This window comes from Rasamsonia emersonii (genome assembly GCF_000968595.1).
Source record: "Rasamsonia emersonii CBS 393.64 chromosome Unknown ctg1118621760200, whole genome shotgun sequence".
In the NCBI taxonomy this organism is placed as follows: Eukaryota; Fungi; Ascomycota; class Eurotiomycetes; order Eurotiales; family Trichocomaceae; genus Rasamsonia; species Rasamsonia emersonii.
In genome coordinates, this window is record NW_013563148.1 from 1 (window position 1) to 17,748 (window position 17,748).

The 17,748-nt window shown below is 51.6% G+C and overlaps 5 protein-coding genes across 5 annotated transcripts; 2 read left to right on the top strand and 3 right to left on the bottom strand.

Moving 5' to 3' along the window:
- Positions 1–10: 10 nt before the first annotated feature.
- T310_4930 (uncharacterized protein) lies at positions 11–1,990 on the top strand (the record flags this gene model as incomplete). Its single annotated transcript, XM_013472182.1, has 2 exons — positions 11–309; positions 355–1,990. Coding segments are annotated over 2 exons (1,935 nt in total), but the record flags the coding sequence as incomplete, so codon positions are not given.
- A 4,195-nt stretch (positions 1,991–6,185) lies between these two features.
- T310_4931 (Allergen Asp f 4) lies at positions 6,186–7,097 on the bottom strand (the record flags this gene model as incomplete). The annotated part of the gene is made up of 1 exon (XM_013472183.1): positions 6,186–7,097. The coding sequence occupies one exon, from the start codon at positions 7,095–7,097 to the stop codon at positions 6,186–6,188; it is 912 nt and encodes a 303-aa protein (XP_013327637.1).
- Positions 7,098–9,835: 2,738 nt separating this feature from the next.
- On the top strand, positions 9,836–11,305 carry T310_4932 (Histone deacetylase; the record flags this gene model as incomplete). Its single annotated transcript, XM_013472184.1, has 1 exon — positions 9,836–11,305. The coding sequence occupies one exon, from the start codon at positions 9,836–9,838 to the stop codon at positions 11,303–11,305; it is 1,470 nt and encodes a 489-aa protein (XP_013327638.1).
- A 1,358-nt stretch (positions 11,306–12,663) lies between these two features.
- T310_4933 (Oxysterol binding protein (Osh7)) lies at positions 12,664–15,049 on the bottom strand (the record flags this gene model as incomplete). The annotated part of the gene is made up of 8 exons (XM_013472185.1): positions 12,664–13,045; positions 13,096–13,409; positions 13,460–13,709; positions 13,759–14,034; positions 14,099–14,241; positions 14,274–14,533; positions 14,655–14,772; positions 14,990–15,049. 8 exons carry the CDS (start codon positions 15,047–15,049, stop codon positions 12,664–12,666), a joined length of 1,803 nt encoding a protein of 600 aa, XP_013327639.1.
- Positions 15,050–15,783: 734 nt separating this feature from the next.
- Positions 15,784–16,790, bottom strand: T310_4934 (uncharacterized protein; the record flags this gene model as incomplete). Its single annotated transcript, XM_013472186.1, has 3 exons — positions 15,784–15,921; positions 15,980–16,210; positions 16,500–16,790. 3 exons carry the CDS (start codon positions 16,788–16,790, stop codon positions 15,784–15,786), a joined length of 660 nt encoding a protein of 219 aa, XP_013327640.1.
- Positions 16,791–17,748: the final 958 nt, after the last annotated feature.

Consider the following 17,748-nt stretch of genomic DNA (forward strand, 5'->3'; position numbering starts at 1 on the left):
GGGGCTCCAGGTGATTCACACGCGCGAAGGCCACCAGCCAGACCTGGCCGATTTGCCAGCGGCGAAGCGACTCCGGCAGATCAGCGCCCCGGATGGTCATCACACGATGGGCATTGGCGATCGCGGTCCGATGGGCCGGTTGCTGATCCGCGGCGAATACGGCCACGATATCATTGACGAGTTGACGCCGCGGCCCGGCGAGCTGGTCATCGACAAGCCCGGCAAGGGCAGCTTCTGGGGCACGGGGTTCCATCGAGCCCTACTCGCGAGAGGCATTACCCATCTCCTGGTGACGGGGGTGACGACGGAGTAAGGTCGATTCTTTTCAATATAGTGCTCAACTGACATGCCCAGATGCTGCGTCACAACCACCCTGCGCGAGTGTAACGATCGAGGCTACGAATGCTGTCTTCTCACCGACTGCACCGCCGGCTTCGATGCGCAGATGGTCCAAACCGCGATGGACACCATCTGCGGGCAAGACGGCCTCTTTGGCTATGTTGGCCAGAGTTCAGACTTGCTGTCGTTCAGCGATCAAGCCAATACTCCTCCGGCGACCCCTCCTACCACGGCAGAATCGTATTTGCCCTCGATCCAAGAGTTACGCCAACGCTATCAATCCGGTCTGGAGGATCCCGTACGAATCGTCAACCTCGTCTTCGACCGGATAGAAGAATACCAGAAGACCGATCCAGCAGTCTGGGTATCGACCAGGCCTCGAGAAGACTGTGTTGCAGCAGCCCAAGCCCTGTCGGCCAAGTACGCTGGGCAGGCATTGCCGCCGCTCTTTGGGATCCCGTTCGGTGTAAAAGACAACATCGACGTGCAAGGGATCCGGACGACGGCAGCCTGTGAGAAATACGCCTATGTGGCCCAGTCGCACGCGTTTGCGGTGCAGCTGCTTCTCGAAGCCGGGGCGCTGTATATCGGAAAACTCAACATGGACCAGCTCGCAACGGGCCTCTCGGGCTGTCGCTCCCCGTACGGCGCACCACGGTGTGTGTACAGCAAAGACCACATCGCCGGCGGGTCGTCGTCTGGATCGGCTGTCGCTGTCGCTGCAGGCTTGGTGTCGTTCGCCTTGGGTACTGACACCGCCGGCAGCGGCCGGATTCCCGCTGCGTTCAACGGCGTCGTGGGCCTGAAACCGACCAAAGGAACGATATCAGCTCGCGGCGTGGTGCCCGCCTGCAAAAGCCTAGACACGATCTCCATCACGGCGCCCACGCTCTCCGACGCTCGAACGGTGTGGCTCATTCTGGACCAGCACGACCCCCACGATCCGTATGCCAAGGTCCCTTCCTCCCTGCCGACATGGCACATCGACTTCCGCGGTCCACGGACGGGAGGCTTCAAGTTCGCCATCCCGCCGCCGTCCGTGTTGGAGACCTGCTCGAAGCCGTATCAAGAGCAGTTTGCGCGGTCCGTCCAACTGCTCCGCTCGTGCGGCGGGAGCCTGGTCAAAATCGACTATACGCCGGTGCAGGCTGCGGGCGAGCTGCTGTACAACGCGTCTCTGCTGTACGAGCGCATCGCGTCGATCGGCAGCGAGTTCCTGTTAGCAAACTTGGACGCCCTCCATCCGACCACGCGGGCGCTGTTTCAAGCCGCTTTGTACAGGAAGATCGAGCCCTGGACCGTCTTTCGTGACCAGGACCTCCAGAGACGGTACACGAGGCAAGTACAGCGGATCTTCGACCCGCTGGCCGGGGGCAGCATCGACGTCTTGCTGGTGCCGACGGCGCCGTGTCATCCCACGATGCAGGAGATGGAGAGGGATCCGTTGGGCCTGAATTCCACGCTCGGGACGTTTACTCATGCCGCCAATGTCCTGGACCTGTGCGGCGTGAGTGTCAATGCGGGGTGGATTGAGGAGACTGGCTTACCGTTCGGAGTGACCTTTTTGGGCGGGATGGGATATGATGGCAAGATCTTGGATATCGCTGCGGTGTTTGTGGAGAAAATAAAAGGAAGGAAGACAGACAAGTAAGAATCCATCCGCCTGAAGAAAAGAGAAATGAAATGAAATTCCTTCTATCGACATACATACCCTTCCCTTGCAGAGTACATAGAAGAATTCTCGACGGCTGTTCTAGTCGACAGGATACCATGAATACTCGTCAACGGCATTATACCCATCGACCTCGATGCCTTTCACCTCGATCCAGTCAGTCCACTGTATCACGAATCGTAGTTGTACACCCGACCGATCTTTTTTTTATAATAAAAAAAGCAAAAAGAAAGAAAAACATGAAAACTCAAACACTCTACAGTATGAGTTAGTTGCTTGATCAAAGAATTAAGCTTAGATTCCATGATTCAGAGTTTAGATTTCATACCTTTACTCCAGGTAGCAACCGCCAACCTCTCATCCCCGGAGTCGGGGCAAACCCAGCCCACCGGGTCGCTTTCTTTCAGGGCGAGACAGCATTGCACATCGTCCCGTGGTGGCCGGATGCATCGCGGGCGGTGGACGCAAAGGTCCACGATCATGTGTCCATGGACTGAGCACACGATCGGGCCCGGGCACCCCTTCCGTAAGTTGTTCACTTGGACGCTTTCTGCGACGAGGTGATCTGGATTGAAACAACGCCGCTGGTCGCACAGGTGGGAGATGTGTAGCGCAGTCGGGGCAAAAAAAAAAACTTCAATCTTAATGCAACATCATCGATCAATCGCTGCTCAGACTCATGCTTCTAATTGGATTCTTACTGCTGAAGCTTCTCTCCACCATGGTTGCTATAATCTTGTTAGCCCATATTGTCCTAGGACAGCGCTGAACTTTCCCTGCTTGTATGCTTACGTGGCATTCATCGAAGTCGATACACTGGCGCCTTATCTGTGTCCACTTTATAGCCTTCGCAGAATATCTGATTTGAATCAGAATTCAGAATAAAGCTGTACATATTAGAAATCGATGGCTGCGTCTGAATCCACTTCTCAAACCCCATCTGCACCTTTTTTTGCTCGCGTAGATATTCACAGGGAGAGCCGGGGAAGATGGAGCATTTGGGGGCCACCTGAAGCATAGTCAGTTGTTTTTGTTTCTTCAGTCTCGCATGTGATACACACATGTGGGCCATCCAAAGCTCGCCAGCCCGAGAAAAAAGAAATCCGAGCGCAATGATGACCGCGAGGATCCCCCAGGCCAGTCTGGTTTCGGCCAAAGCCAACCAGGCGGAATTCTTTTTTTCTTTTTGAAAGAGAAAATGGTAAACGAAGCGTTCTTCTAAAAGGAAAAAAAAAAGACTTCTTCCGGGGCCTGCCTGTTTCAACCCGCAGATCCCTTTCATGTCCCTGGCTCCTTGTCGGTGAGGCACGCTGTTCATCAATCAGCTCATCCTCCAGTAAAGCAAATGTCGTGTATTTATTAATCGGTGCTCTCAAGGGGTGCACTGCTGTAGTCCAACGACTCTCTGAACAGCTCACGAATCCACTTCTCATTGGCTTTCGTCATGTCGAAGTTCCAGGCGCTGCTTCTTGGTGTTGCACATCAATAAGTGGCATGTCTTGAAGCCCATAGTCACGAGATTGGACGGTAGCGCAGGTGTCGAGATTTCGAGTTCGCAATTTAGTTATGAAGCTAGCATCTATCTAGCCAAGAGTAATGAAGGCGATGATAATCAGCCAGATACAGAAGACCTTTTTTGGAATAAAAGGATGTCCGCTTGCCGTTCATGCTGGTGTTAAACCCATTTTCTGAACGCACCTGGTTGCTATTCAACGAAATCGTCAAGGGCGAAGTGGAACGTATCGTTCTGGTTTCGCCTGACAGGATGGCGTTGCCAAAGAGCTGCCCGCAAGAAGTATATGTTATGGCGCTGCTGCGGGGACAGGGAAATTACCTATCTCAATGAGTTAGTGAATCTATATAGTGACATTCAAAGCACAAGGCAGGTTAGAAAATCCACAAAATCCATGCGCTCACGTAGTTCCTCCAGTTGGTTATCAACATCGACGTTGTGTTTGCGTAGTTGCTCCAGTTGGTTATTAGCGTTGTGATCGTTCGATATGACCTGCGCAGAAAGATCTGCGAGTTGCATGTTCATGTTATGGACTGTGCGTTCGTCTGAGTAAGTTCAGACCATCCGGCTTCAGCTGCAACCGTTGGGTCTTTCGAAGACGCTGCGTATGGCAGTTGGAAATTCCCTAAACCTTCCAAATTTAGTAAAGAAGCCTAATGAAGAGGGTTTAAGAGGATAGTACAGTACCCACAAGTTCCAACACTCATACATAGTACATCTCATTCATTCGAGATAAGGAAAGTTGCGCGTTAACTGGGTTCTGAACCCATCTTGATGGCTATTATGAACTTCTGTGAGGATTATCACGATTTGTAAGCTTGTGGGAGACTTATAATGGATCTTAATATCGAGAAGGGAACTTAGTAGACGTACAGTACATACTTGAAAGACTATGAGAAACTCACCGCGGACGACTTCTTTCCCCTGGTGGATCTTCCCATAACCAGCAAGGGAGCCAGTCAAGGAGGAATATTTTCATAAGTCACAACGGCATCATCAAAAGTACTCCTGCTTCTATCGAATATGTAGTTGCTGTGGAGATAATTGCGCTCTTCTGTCGAGTCTCTGCTTCTCAGCTCGCGGCTTGATGATTGCCTGGTGGCACTCTCGTGTGAGCGGTTCGTATTGGAGTAATGTAGATAGATGGAGATGGTAATCTCAAGAAAGAAATATATATTGCAAATTTAGCTAAAAAGGATGCCCATGGCGCCAATTTCGCTTCTTAGTGAATCTGCTTCTACCCAAGTAAGGCCTGCCAATGTCACTTTCAAGGATCTAGATTATCGGTGAAGAGGGGCGAATTGAAGAAATCAGGCAGTCACTAGAATTCCAGCCAATCTTCACTTGCACGGGCAGTAGTGACTGCCGGCAATGATGTCTACACCTCTGTCGCACCTTCCCAAAAGATCGACTGACTTAGGGCATCGGACTATACCGTTTTTGGTAACTCTCCCTTCCCTTCCATCCTACTCTGTAGTAGGTACTCTGCAATATGGATGTTGGCCAGTCAGCTTTACGGAGTACTGGAAGCAAATGCGAAGGCACTCTGGATGTACAGTATATACTTTGTCTATAAGCTGGTTGACATACTGTCTGACTATAGTTATTTATCTATTTATAGTTCAAATGAAACAAAGCAGAGATAGAACAAAGACATAACCATAACAAAGAAAAATCCATTCCATTCCACTCTTTTTTTTTTTAATATGGACAGATTCACAGACCAGTTCTCTTTCCGTTTGTTACCATGGAAGTTAATTTCATCGGAAATTTAGGTTTAAGTTCAGATTTAGGTTTCAGGACTTCGAACGGTCCCATGGAAGATGTCTGCGTTTGTTTCTTTGTAGTATTATTCTTAGTAGTAGTGTTTGTACAGTACAGTATCAACTATCACCCTTTCTTCCAGCGCGTTGAAAAGGGATAGTAACCTAATTCTAATTACAGAATTAAGTCATGTAATTCGTTATTCTGGTCATTCATTCCTGTCTACGGGGATACAGTAAAGAAAGCCGGAGCAGAAACAATATCCAATTCATTGGCTGACTTCTACAGTAAGGTATGGAGCGCCGAGTGTCGCGAGTTCCAAGAGTAGAACTTCATGTGAAACGCGGGGAGGTTGATACTCCTTACAGGACAGAAGCCAGGATGCACAACTTGCATCCAAGGGGCGAGGTTAACGAAAACCCCTTCTAGGGATACGTTACAATGCAGTAGTCTTGATTAATTTACTCCTACACAACAAGAAATATTTACAATCCGTCCTACATCAAACCTGGCACGGAGTGATACAAGAACACACTGATTAATATACTGTACTGTACAACTGTGCCAAGGAACAACTATTATGTACTCTGTATATGGACTGACAAAATGAAAGATAAAAAAGACACTCCCTGTACGGTATTACACACAGTTTCTGAGCGCACCCAGGACGATCACACCGAGTACACTGGCGGAATGGAAAGAAATTGATTGTCAGACAGAAACATGTCGTAATATGTACAAGGAGAAGGAATGCAAATATTCATGTCCGAAAAGGGGGAAAAAATGTACTGGAAGGAACCCAATTGAACGGTGGCTGAGATTCGGGTCTGGTATCTATGCGCGCAGAAATGAAAAACAAAAGATCACATGGTCTCTCCGCTCGCCTCCTCAACTAGTTTAGTGGTAGTTGAGGTAGACGTTGAGGGCCAGCGGGCCCGGAGGGATGTTGCCACCAATGCCGCCTTCGGCAGCCTCCTTGTTGGTGTAGGCGTTGACGACGTTGGAGAGCCTGGAGGCAATGGAGGAGCAGGTGTTTTCGTTGGCAGCATCACAGATCTTCAGGCCCTGGATGGGCAGGCCAGCGTTCTGAGCCTGAATGACAGAAACGTCGAAGCCAGACCAGCCGCCGTTCTGGCTGTTGCCAAAGTCAAACTCACCCCAGGACGAGGCCCAGCCACCGTCGGCATCCTTGGGCAGGGTGTTGCCCGGAGCAGCACCGAAAGCACCCTGGGTGTCCTCATCGCAGGCGACGTACTTGGTCTCACCGGGATTGATCTGGAACTGCAGGGCCGAGTAGCCGTACCAGCCATCCAACTTGCCATCCGGGCCGATCTTGTTCCAGAAAACCACGGTCCAGGGCTCCGTGATGGAATCGCCGAGGAACTTGAGGGTGTACTTGTACTTGCTGACCTCATTCTCGGAGATCTGGATGATGTTGCTGCCCCAGGGGTTGCCGACGTTGCCGACGTAGTTGATACCGGAGCCGTGGGGCGAGGTACGAGCACCAAAGCCGGTGGCAGTGCCAGACGAGGAAGAGGAAGTCGCAGAGGCAGTCGGGATGGCAGAGCTCTCAGCAGGAGCGGAGGAAGAAGACGAGGCCTCAGCGGCGGCGGTCGGAGCAACGCCAGACCACTCGTTGATCCACGAGACGACCTGGCCGTCGATGGTGGCCGTGACGACGTCACCGACACCGCGCTCCTCGACGTTGCGCTGGTGGTGCTGGTGGCGGCGCTCGTGGCCGTGGAGGCGCGCAACGGCGCTGCCGGCAGTGAGGGCCGTGAGGAGGACAAGCGAGTTCTTCAGCTGCATGGTGGTGGTGGTGGAGCGTTGGCAGTGATTTGGTCAAGAAACCCAGGAACGGCACGAGGATATAAGGAGCGTGGAGAGTCAAAGAGCGACAGTGAGCAGCGGGCTCACAAAGAAACGAGAGAACGAACGCAGTACCCTGGGCGACAGACAGCGACAAAGCAAGACGAGGAGGGAGAGAAGGCGAGGCAGGAATAGGATGGGGCCGGCCGGGGATGATAAAGGCGCGCGGTGAGGGCTTTTCATTTCGCAGGGCAGGCACGGGCCCATGCGAGGCAGTCTCGACCCTGGACGGCGGCCAGGGGCTCCTGCCACTTCTGCCAGTCAGCGCCCTGCAGCGGGCTGGGCAGGGGCGCCTGCGACACTAGCGGCAGGCGCGACCGGGCTTGCGTGTGTTCCTGGCCTAGCGCTGCCCCGGCAAAACCTTGGCGCCGCTGCGGGCTTCCACTGGCTGCGCCCGCCCCACCTCGGCTTCTCCGTTGGCTTCTTTTTCCGCCGGGGCGCCCACAGCAATACTCGTCCTGATGCCAAAAATCAGTCGCCCAGTCCATGTCTCAGCAAGCGCAGTCACCTTGCTATTCTTGTGCTGACTATTGGGAGTCTCTGCTCCCTGTGTCTGAGAAGCGGTCTGCAGACCTTCCATCTCTGAACTCTAGTCTCTGTACTCCATACTCCGTACGGAGTACTTCTGTACTCGTACCACTGGAGCGACGTGGCCGCCGCGGATAGTGCGATGGATCATTTGCCGACTGTCGTGGCAGTGGGCGTATCGCTGCGCACTCCTGGCCAATTTCCATCGATTCCTGTTGTGTAATAATCCAAGGAAATTATTCTATCCAATCCTCAAGTAGACCTCAGTGTGACCTCTACTCCCCTCGCACAGTCGCTACTTGCCAAGCCAAGCCCCTAAGTCCGACCAGACAATTTATCCGCTCCCGTAGATCAATCTAATGTGTGATGCCTTTTTGACTGCATGAGATGAGATGCTGCTGCCAGATGTTGCCGTCAATATTATGAAATGCTGTCGTTTGTGACTTGTCCAGCCTGGTCGCCACGTGGCAGTGGAACAGACTCTTCACAGCATTCCGATCGCATCGCCGATCGGTATTTTGCTGACGTCGACCTCGTCACCGTTTTCTCTGCCTGATGGTGCCCACGATTTCTGTCATCACGCATAACCAATTCCTGATCGAGGTATTCCCCAAACCCTTCACCGAATGCTTCATCGATGCTTGTATCCGCGGTACCTTCTGAAGTGCAGCATTCATCGTCGATCTTCACGGCGCGCACGGTGAATCTGGTGATTGTCGCCATCGATGATCAGTCATCTCCGATCCACTACGAGTCCACGACAGTCTAGAAGCGTTCTCGACCAGCTTGACGACGATCGATATATCTCCAGAGTCCCTCTAACCCGTAGCGATCGGTTCGTCACAAGAACGGGGGATCTGGTCCTGGCTGTCCTCGTTGGCGGGGCCAGTGGCTACCAACCCACCACATTCCACGGTCCACGATACGCTCCTGATAATGAAGTGCCGATCTCTTATCGAGATTGCATCACCAGAGATTAAATTTAATATTGTTTGCAGCTGGCTAGTTTGGACTTAGGATTGTCTGCCGCGCATCATAGGTAATCTCGCCTGAGGAACCTGCCAGCTAGCTGCTGCTGCACGAGCATACCTAAGTCCAGTCAAGTACTCCGTAACCTCACATACGTTGTACACCATCCTACAGTAGACTGGTTGCCCATTGCTAACAACGCATTATTGTAGCAACGTATCTAGAAAAAGCTGTGCTATTATGATATTTATTTACTAATGCCATGATTACTTAATCCATGCATTCCAGCAGGAACGTCCCGGGCCGATCCAGAACCAGAATCCCAGCTTGACATGTCACATGGCAGTCCCCAACCCCTACAGTCCGCACCCTAAACCCTAAACCCTAACGCCACCACCGCCCACCCCACCAGTCGCCTCCGAATTAGCCTGCCCACCGTAGCCACATATAAATCACCAAGGGTCGCTCCTCAGCCAATAATTGGCCGGATGGAGTAGTTGGTTATCTCGTATCGTTAACAGCGGGCTCAGCAGAGTTCGGGTTGATCCGATGAGGTCCTGGGATCGAAGCCCAGTCTGGTCAATTTAGCCGCCCGTCCCCTCGGGGATGGGTAGTGTTTTGCGCTTTTTTTATTCTTAATTTTTTCTTCCAAAAAAAAAAAGAAAAGAAAAGAAAATCCGTTATCCGGAATGAGAATTATGGCTGGGTACAGTGCTAATTACTTTCTTCGATTTGCTACGTTATGCGTTAGATGAAATATCTGTTCGGATTGGAGTCGCTTCATCTCTGCTGTTCTTTTACTACTGTGAAATCCACACAAAAAGGAAGAGCAGGGAACAAATAATAAAGGCATAACATAACAGAAAAAGTAGAAGGAAAACAGAAACAAAATCAAATCAAACTCGAACGCTGTAGAATAATGCCATCGTGGCGACCCCGTGATTGGTGACATCCGAAAACGGCTTAGCGGCTCCCCCACGGGATGGCCGAAGTCGAGGCAGCGCTGCGGTCGGGTTGCCGAACTCTCTTCTCTTCTCCTCCTCATTATTACGATTTCATTCTTGTCGACTTCCGTCGGTCTGTCGCGGTTCTGATTGCAATTCCGGTCCTGATCCTAGCCCAAAGGCATGCGCAGTGCCTAATCCCATCAGTGATCTCTCCCGTCCCATCTTTTCCCCCGGATGGCACGCTCCTCGATCGTCCAGGAATACACTCCGCCGCAGCGCTCCGTCACCTTCACCGTCGACCGCAAAACCGCCCACGAGCGCGCTCACAATGGCATCACCCGTCCCAAGGGCTACCGGGTCTCCTGGCACGCCAACCCGGCCGTCGAGCCGCACCACTTCGGCCAGTCGCACCCCATGAAGCCCTGGCGCCTCACCCTCACCAAGCAGCTGGTCATGGCCTACGGCATGCACTACGCCATGGATCTGTACCTGACCCGCGCCGCTACGTTCGAGGAGATGGCTGAGTTCCACAAGGAGGACTACCTGGAATTCCTGCGCCAGGTCGTCCCGGCCGACATGGAGGCGCCCGAGCAGAGCGACCGCATCGCTAGCTACAACATCGGCGACGACTGTCCCATCTTCGACGGCCTGTACAACTACTGTTCTCTCTACGCAGGGGGCACCATCGACGCTGCGCGCAAGCTCGTCAACAATCAGTCCGAGATCGCCATCAACTGGTCCGGTGGTCTGCATCACGCGAAAAAGGCCGAGGCCAGCGGGTTCTGCTACGTGAACGACATCGTCCTGGGCATCCTGCAGCTGCTGCGCCATCACCCGCGGGTCATGTACATCGACATCGACGTCCATCACGGCGACGGCGTGGAGCAGGCCTTCTGGTCGACGGACCGGGTGCTGACCGTGTCCTTTCACAAATACGACAAAGACAATTTCTTCCCCGGCACGGGCGCGCTCGACAGCACCGGACCCGCGCACCCGCTCAACCCCGGTGCCCACCACGCTATCAACGTGCCGCTGAACGACGGTATCGAGGACGCTGACTATCTGCAGCTGTTCAAGGAGGTTGTCGGCTCGTGCGTCGAGACCTACCGGCCAGGCGCGATTGTCCTGCAGTGCGGCGCCGACAGCCTCGGATGCGACCGTCTGGGCTGCTTCAATCTGAACGTGACGGGCCACGGCTCCTGCGTCGAGTACGTCAAGACATTTGGGATCCCGCTGCTGGTGGTTGGCGGGGGTGGGTACACGCCGCGCAACGTGTCGCGAGCCTGGGCGCACGAGACGTCCATCCTCATCGACGCCGCCGACAAGATCGACCCCAACATCCCCGAGACGGTCGCGTTCCGCAACCACTTCGGCCCGGACTACAGCCTGTTCCCGCCGCTGTCGGAGATGCGCCGGATCGAGAACAAGAACTCCAAGGCGTACCTGGCCAGCGTGGTGGCGGCCGTCAAGGAGCAGCTGCGGTACATGAAGGGGGCCCCCAGCGTGCAGATGAGTTTTATCCCGCCGGACATTCTGGGCCTGCGGGAGGACATGGAGAAGGAGATCGAAGAGGAGCGGGAGCTACTGGAGCAGGAGCGCGAAGACCGCGACGGCGCCGGAGTTCCAACTTCTTCACGAGCAGAAAGAAGCCGACGACGAGAACTGGAACGGGGACTTGGCACGAGAGGCGAATTAGCGACGTAGCATGCACGTCCTCCTTCGACTTTTATTTATTTCGTTTTTGGCGTGATTAGTCGGCATGGCATGATATGGCGTTGTACAGCATGGCATGGCATGGCATGGAATGGGTATTTTTATTTATAAATTTATTATCATTATCGTCTGATAATTCATGTACATACATACATACCATAGTTTAGGACTACTTCAGGACTACTGGAGCCGGAGGCGTTGGTTGACGGTGTCTGGAGTTAATACGATAGGAATGAGGTTTGCAATTGCAATTATTACATAGTTGGATTTTATTTTTGTCCTTTTTTTTTTCATTTCTTTTTCCTTCTAATTTATTCATTATTTTTCCCCTGTAGGAACATACATACAGTGACTGGTAGAATAATCAACACAAGTAATCTCACTTATCCTATGAGCCAAAAAAAAATAAAAGAAAAACAAAACGTCAGGGCCATGCAATAGTCTACAAAACAAAAAAAAAAGAGAGAGAAAAGAAAAGAAAAGAAAAGAAAAGAAAAGAAAAAGGGATTACCAACTAGTAAAAAAATTTTTTCCCCCCTTCTCCTGATATTAATGTCAATGTCAATGTCAATAATAAGGGTAGTATCAATTAAGAAAAGAGAAGGCAAAAAAAAAAGAAAAGAGGAGAGAGAAAAGATTGATCTTTGTCATCATTTAGGTAGGCGATGAGAATTATATTATATAAGTTCATAGGCTAGCTGCAATGCATACGCACAGTACATGCGTACAGCCATCCATCTGGTAGACTGGATAGATGAAAATCATTAGATTAGAATAGATCAGATTATAGAGAAAATAATTCCTCAACTCACGGTAGAAATGAAGATGAAAATGCAGAAGGCAGCAATTAAAAAAAAACAAAGCTATAATTAATAAAAAAAAGCTTCAATTAATCCAGTTTATATTAATTATTCTTTTCCTTTTTTAAACAGACAAAACCTTTTTCTGTATAGACCCTTTTGTTTGTTCCTTTAATTATCCTTTCTTATGAAAGAAATTATATATGATATGATATGATATGAAATGAATGAAATGAAATATGATTCTCATGGGTATTCGCTTGCTTGCTTGCTTGCTTGCTTGTTTATGATAAACCTGGCCATTATTGACTTTCTTTCTTTCTTTCTTTCCTTTCCTTTTCCTTTCCCTTTCTAGATAGAAACATGAAGAGAAGAGAAGAAAACAACAAATAAATAAAGGCCCTCTTTCAATCATTATCACGCTGCGATATTCCGCGCACATTGCTTCGCGACCAGGCCGTTGACCTGCGGCCCAGGAGCACTGGGCTTGCAGCATATGAGACTTCCCTAGATCGGTTAGGATTAAGATTCGAGATTCGAGATTCGAGATCACTTCTCTTCTGCGTCTACAAAAATATCCCCGTCAGGGCTCTTCGAGTCTAGCCTCTCCATCGGATTTTTACTCGTGTGGCTGGTCGTCGGTACCAGCGGAGCCATCAACCCGGACGAGTTCTGTCCCGGCCCTTGGCTCTCGTCTCCACCAAGCAGATCCTGGGAAGCTCCGCCCGCATTCGTGGTTCCACTCCGTGCTGGAGCCGCATTCTCGTCGCCAAAATCGATGAGATTGTCGCCTCCAGACTGTCCTTGTGACTTTGATTTCGAGGATGGTGAGTACGGTGGAATATCAAACTGATGCGACACCTGTTGCCCCGGGAGGATCGGCGCAATAGACAGGATCTGCTTATTGGCCAGCTCCGCATTCTTCCCGTCACTAGAAACTGTCAGAACTAGATTCCAGATAGGGCAGGGTGAATCGCTCACATCTCAGCGTTGATGATCCAGTCGAGATCCTCCTCGCCTTCCTCCGAACCACCGGGACCCCCTCGAACCGGGCGGAACAGCCGCGGATGCCATTCGACACCCTCATCAGCTCGTTTTGTCGCCTCGTCTCGTTGTCGATCCTCGATCTTGGTCTTTTCGCTCGTCGCCAGGTCGTGGTTCCTGGCATGGAGCGCCTGGACCGTGCTATACCACAGCTTCTGCGATTCCCGCTCTGACTGCTCCTCCAGAGGCCGCGTCGAAGGTGGCGTATGCTTCGCGTTGGTGGCGTTGAAAAGCAGCTCTTTCTTCCCAGTCTGGATGCAGCGGATTAGTCGCGTTCTGACAAGCGGAAAAACAAACTTACATGACTATTCTTCAAATACATTTCCCCATTCCACAGACCGGAGATCTCGTAGTGGACTTCTCCCGTCTTCTCGTTCTTGATCGTCCCTCCAATGGCGTTATACGTGCCGGAAAAATAGCCCTTGGTTTTAAACTCTATATCCGCGAGCAAGTTGTTCTCCGGACACCGGATGTAGCTGTGGTCTCCGAGCTCATATTTCATCTTTCCGAAGAGGATTCCACGCGCATACATGTTTGGTTGGGTCAAGATGCTGGCCGCTGTCAGCATCACGTCTGTCAGTGAAGACAGCCCCTACTCACTATTTCTCGCCCTTCTTATCCCCACCGCGGTTCAATAACCGCAGAATGGCAACGCCTTCCATGATACTGGCGGCAGAGTTCCCCAAAAACCGACTTCGCGGTTTCAGAGTGCCGTCTATCCGGATATGGTGCTCGGGCGCCATGAAGAAGTAGCTCGATTTTGGGGGGTGATGGGAAGTCTGCTCTGCAATGTAATAACCCCGCGTGCCGTCCGCATAATCCCAGTAGCAAGTGAAGGTCTCTCCTAGGATCGGGTTGAGGGGCTTCTTCACCCCTCTGCATACTTGATTAGCGGGACTGCCTATCTATCCACCGGAATCTTTCTGCGAGTCACACATACGGGGGCTTGATGTGCCAACCACTCAGGTAGAATCTAACCACCGAGACAAATCGTTCCAGCGGGTCGTCGATCTCAGGCATCGGCAGCAGCGTCTCGGGATGCGCCATGAAACTAAAAGTAACCCCGCGTATCAGCATCGCATCCTTTTTCGCTCCATCTCTCCGACTCAACGCACTTTGTAATACGTTCCAGCATAGATCTGGGCTCGAGGATAAATGTAGGCAGCGTCACTCGACTCAAGTCCGCTCCCGGACGGAGCTGCGAGATGATGTGGGTGAGCACTGGTAACGGGATAACCGGCACTTTTTAGCATACGAGCCATCTCCGCGATCACGGCGAGGTGTTGTTGGCGCTTACCATTGCCCTGTTCCGGCTCGACAACGGTCTCATCTTCGGGGCTCGAATTGTTCTGTTCGTCGCCAGAGTCCTTGTTACCTACAAGAATGGTAGAAAGCGATCAGCGACTGCTTTGGCTCGTATTTCTCACCTCAGGCACCCTTCCTGCAGCGGGACAGATGACGTCGTCGGCGTTCGTGGGACTTCCTGAGGGACTCACTCTGCAGGGATGAGCGGCGGTTGCTATGGAGGTGCGGCACATGCATGGCGGCTAACGACTGAAGGAAAGGCTTTCGTGCGTGCTCTGGTGAAAGACACAAGTGATCATGAACGTCCAGCTGGACTGCGGTCCAGCAGTTCACGGTCTACGCAGGGGCTGCCTGGCAGGCTGGGAGAGACGGCGGCCAGTGTGGTCGGGCAGGCGGAAAAGCAAACCGCAGACGATCAGGCAGGCAGGCAGGAGGGGAAGGAGACAGCAGAGGAGGAGAACGGCGAACGGAGAGGGTCAACAGGCTCTCTCGATCGATGTCCCGGCAGATGGAGGACCCCACGCACTGCAGGCATAGAAACCAATTGCTGGGGGAGTGGGTGTGGTGACTCGGCGGCAGGCGACATTTTTTATTCTGGCTGGCCCAGCGGTGACGTTGGGGAGACGAGCCCAGCGCGCTATGACGACGTACATGGAGCCCTGCTGCTCCGACCCGTCGCCGATTGCTTACTATATACTATTCATAGCACTTCTCGCAGCGCAGAGGTCACACATGCATGCGATGCACGCGCCTGCATTCTCCTTCATTTTTCTCTTGTTCTCTATGCGCCTCTGCCGTATTGTCCTCCAGGGCAGAGTGCGTCGTGATCGTGTGCCGCCACTTTTCCCCGCTCCGGCTTCGCAGGCCGTGTCGATCTCGCCGTCAATCCGGAAACACCGTGCTTGGCAGAGGGGCTTGCTGCCCCGTGCTCGATTCTCTACGCCAAGAGATCAAGATGGAGTCTGGCATGTCTTCATTTTCCAGTGTTATTATTATTAGCAGTATATACTATTATGGAGGTGATTGCGTGATGAGCCTGGATGGAATATGGGGATCGGTAATGATTCTGTAAGGTACAAACTCTAATGCTAACCAAGACAGTGCAGCACAGTGCGGTGCAGGAACAAAAGGGAAATACAATCTCACACACATGAAGAAAAAAGAGAAAAAGATGGTATTAAACGGATATATCCCAATCTATAATCTAGGTCTATTATGGTGAGTCGAAGTAGGAAGAACCCATGCCCATGAAGCCAATGCTTGCGACGCTGTATATATATATCTATGCCCACCGAAACACCATGGCTTGCGAAAAGATTATTAGATCGTCTCAATCAGGGGAACATCGCCATTCGTAACTTCCTTCACAAACTCCATGTCGGGCTTGTAGAGCATGACATGGAAGTGCTCGATCGCGTGGACCGACTTGAGAGACTTCCAGTTCTTGAACCAGACGACCTGTTGTCCACCCATCAGAACTCGTACTTGGTATTTTGTTGCTGAATGGAATACTAACCTGCTCAGGAGGAACACGCGAGCAGAAGGTCTTCTGGACAAAGTCGTTTATCTGCTTCCGCATCTCGTCCGTCAGGTCGCCCGTCGCAGGGTCCTCGTCCAGCTCGAACTTGGTCCAGACCACTAGATGGACGATCCCCTTCTCGACTCCGTACGGCCAGTCGTTGTAGAGAATCTTCAAGTCGTCTGTGATGCGACCAGTCAACAAACCAGTCCTTCTTCTAGAAGATCCCTGCATCATCAAGTGCCAACCCACCAGCATATTCGAACGGCCGGCCTCGTGGCTTGATGTCTTCTGGTCTCCCCTCGCCCCAGCGCAGTCTCTCTCTGATGACGAAGTTCATCACCGACCCATACTTCCGTTTGATGTGGTACATGTACTCGAGGTACTTTCGCAGGTCCGACGGAACGCGCTGGAATTTGTCGATCCGGTTCGTCCCTGCACCCCCATCTGTCAGCCCGCAGCCCCAGCTACTCCAATTGTTGATGGATCGGGAGACTCAACTGATTATCTCCTTCACCGTTTCCCAACTCTGTCTCTTGAATGCTGCGTCAGGGGTCGATAGGATTCGAATGTTCTTTTGCGACAGATCGCGCAGGTACTCCGGACATGTCGTCGGCCGTTCGCCCGGTGGCACATTGACCAGCCAGTACGGGAGCGACTCGGTTTCTGTATGGGCGGTATGGCTTGGAGGATGAGAAATTGGAGTTAAGGATGTATTGTCGATGCGTGCGTCGATGTTGTCGGTCAGCTTCTTCTCATTGATGGTAGTGGTTGCTGCGGATGTAGAGGGGCCCAGGTGATGCGCCATGACGGAGCGTCTCTCCAGCGATCATCGAAAAGGAAGCACAGTCGTATATTCACCTAATTAGAGACAGGAGATGTTTGCCATACGACGTGTCGCAGCTGGCATGGGCGACGGAAAAACGCGCTGGAATCCAGGGGCGGGAAGGACCTGATGAGACTGGATGGATGAGGCTGCTCTCTTGAAGCTCACAAGAAATCCATTCTGAAATTGGCCACTCTCCCTAAGCTGCCAGACATAAACATTGCCACATACGACAGAACCCGAAGGTAATATTAATAAAAAAAGGGGAGCGTCAGGGAGCGTCCAGTGCTCCACTAGATTATTATTACCCGTACTCACCGCTTGTATTCGCGCGTCATGGCATTGCGCCTGGCCTAGTCGCCTCGATTTAAAATCTCAAATTCTCAAATCTCGCACAGAGACCTTTACACTGTAGAATAGAAACCCATAGCTTCTGATGGTTTCGCAATTGCATTGACCACGCAGGTTCGTCATATCTGTGTACTGTACGTCCGCAGTGTCTAGCGTCATGCTCCGGAGGACCTCGACATGGGAGCTCGGGCTGGTCATACGTCACACGAAGCTTATAGCTAGCGGCTGCACCCCACCTTCTGCACGGTATACAACGGTCTCTTCGCAGGCACGGAATTCTCTACTTTTGCTATCTAACATACGGTCTAGCTCGAAATTTCAAACTAGTTGTCACTAACTTGAATGAGGAGCCTTTCTAGATTCTTTCTGAATTTGGTTTTCAAGGTATAATTATACAGTAATACGTAAAATTAATTCACATAGTGGGGTATAGATGCATTTTATCTGGGTAACACAATCTAGATAATCCTGTAGAACTAGCTATTTATTGTCATGTGAAAGTGCAAGTCCTTGGTATTATTCTACTCGTCAGATATCAGTCTAGTAAGAGATCATCAGGCGACAAAGATGGATTCTTTGCTTGATCGCA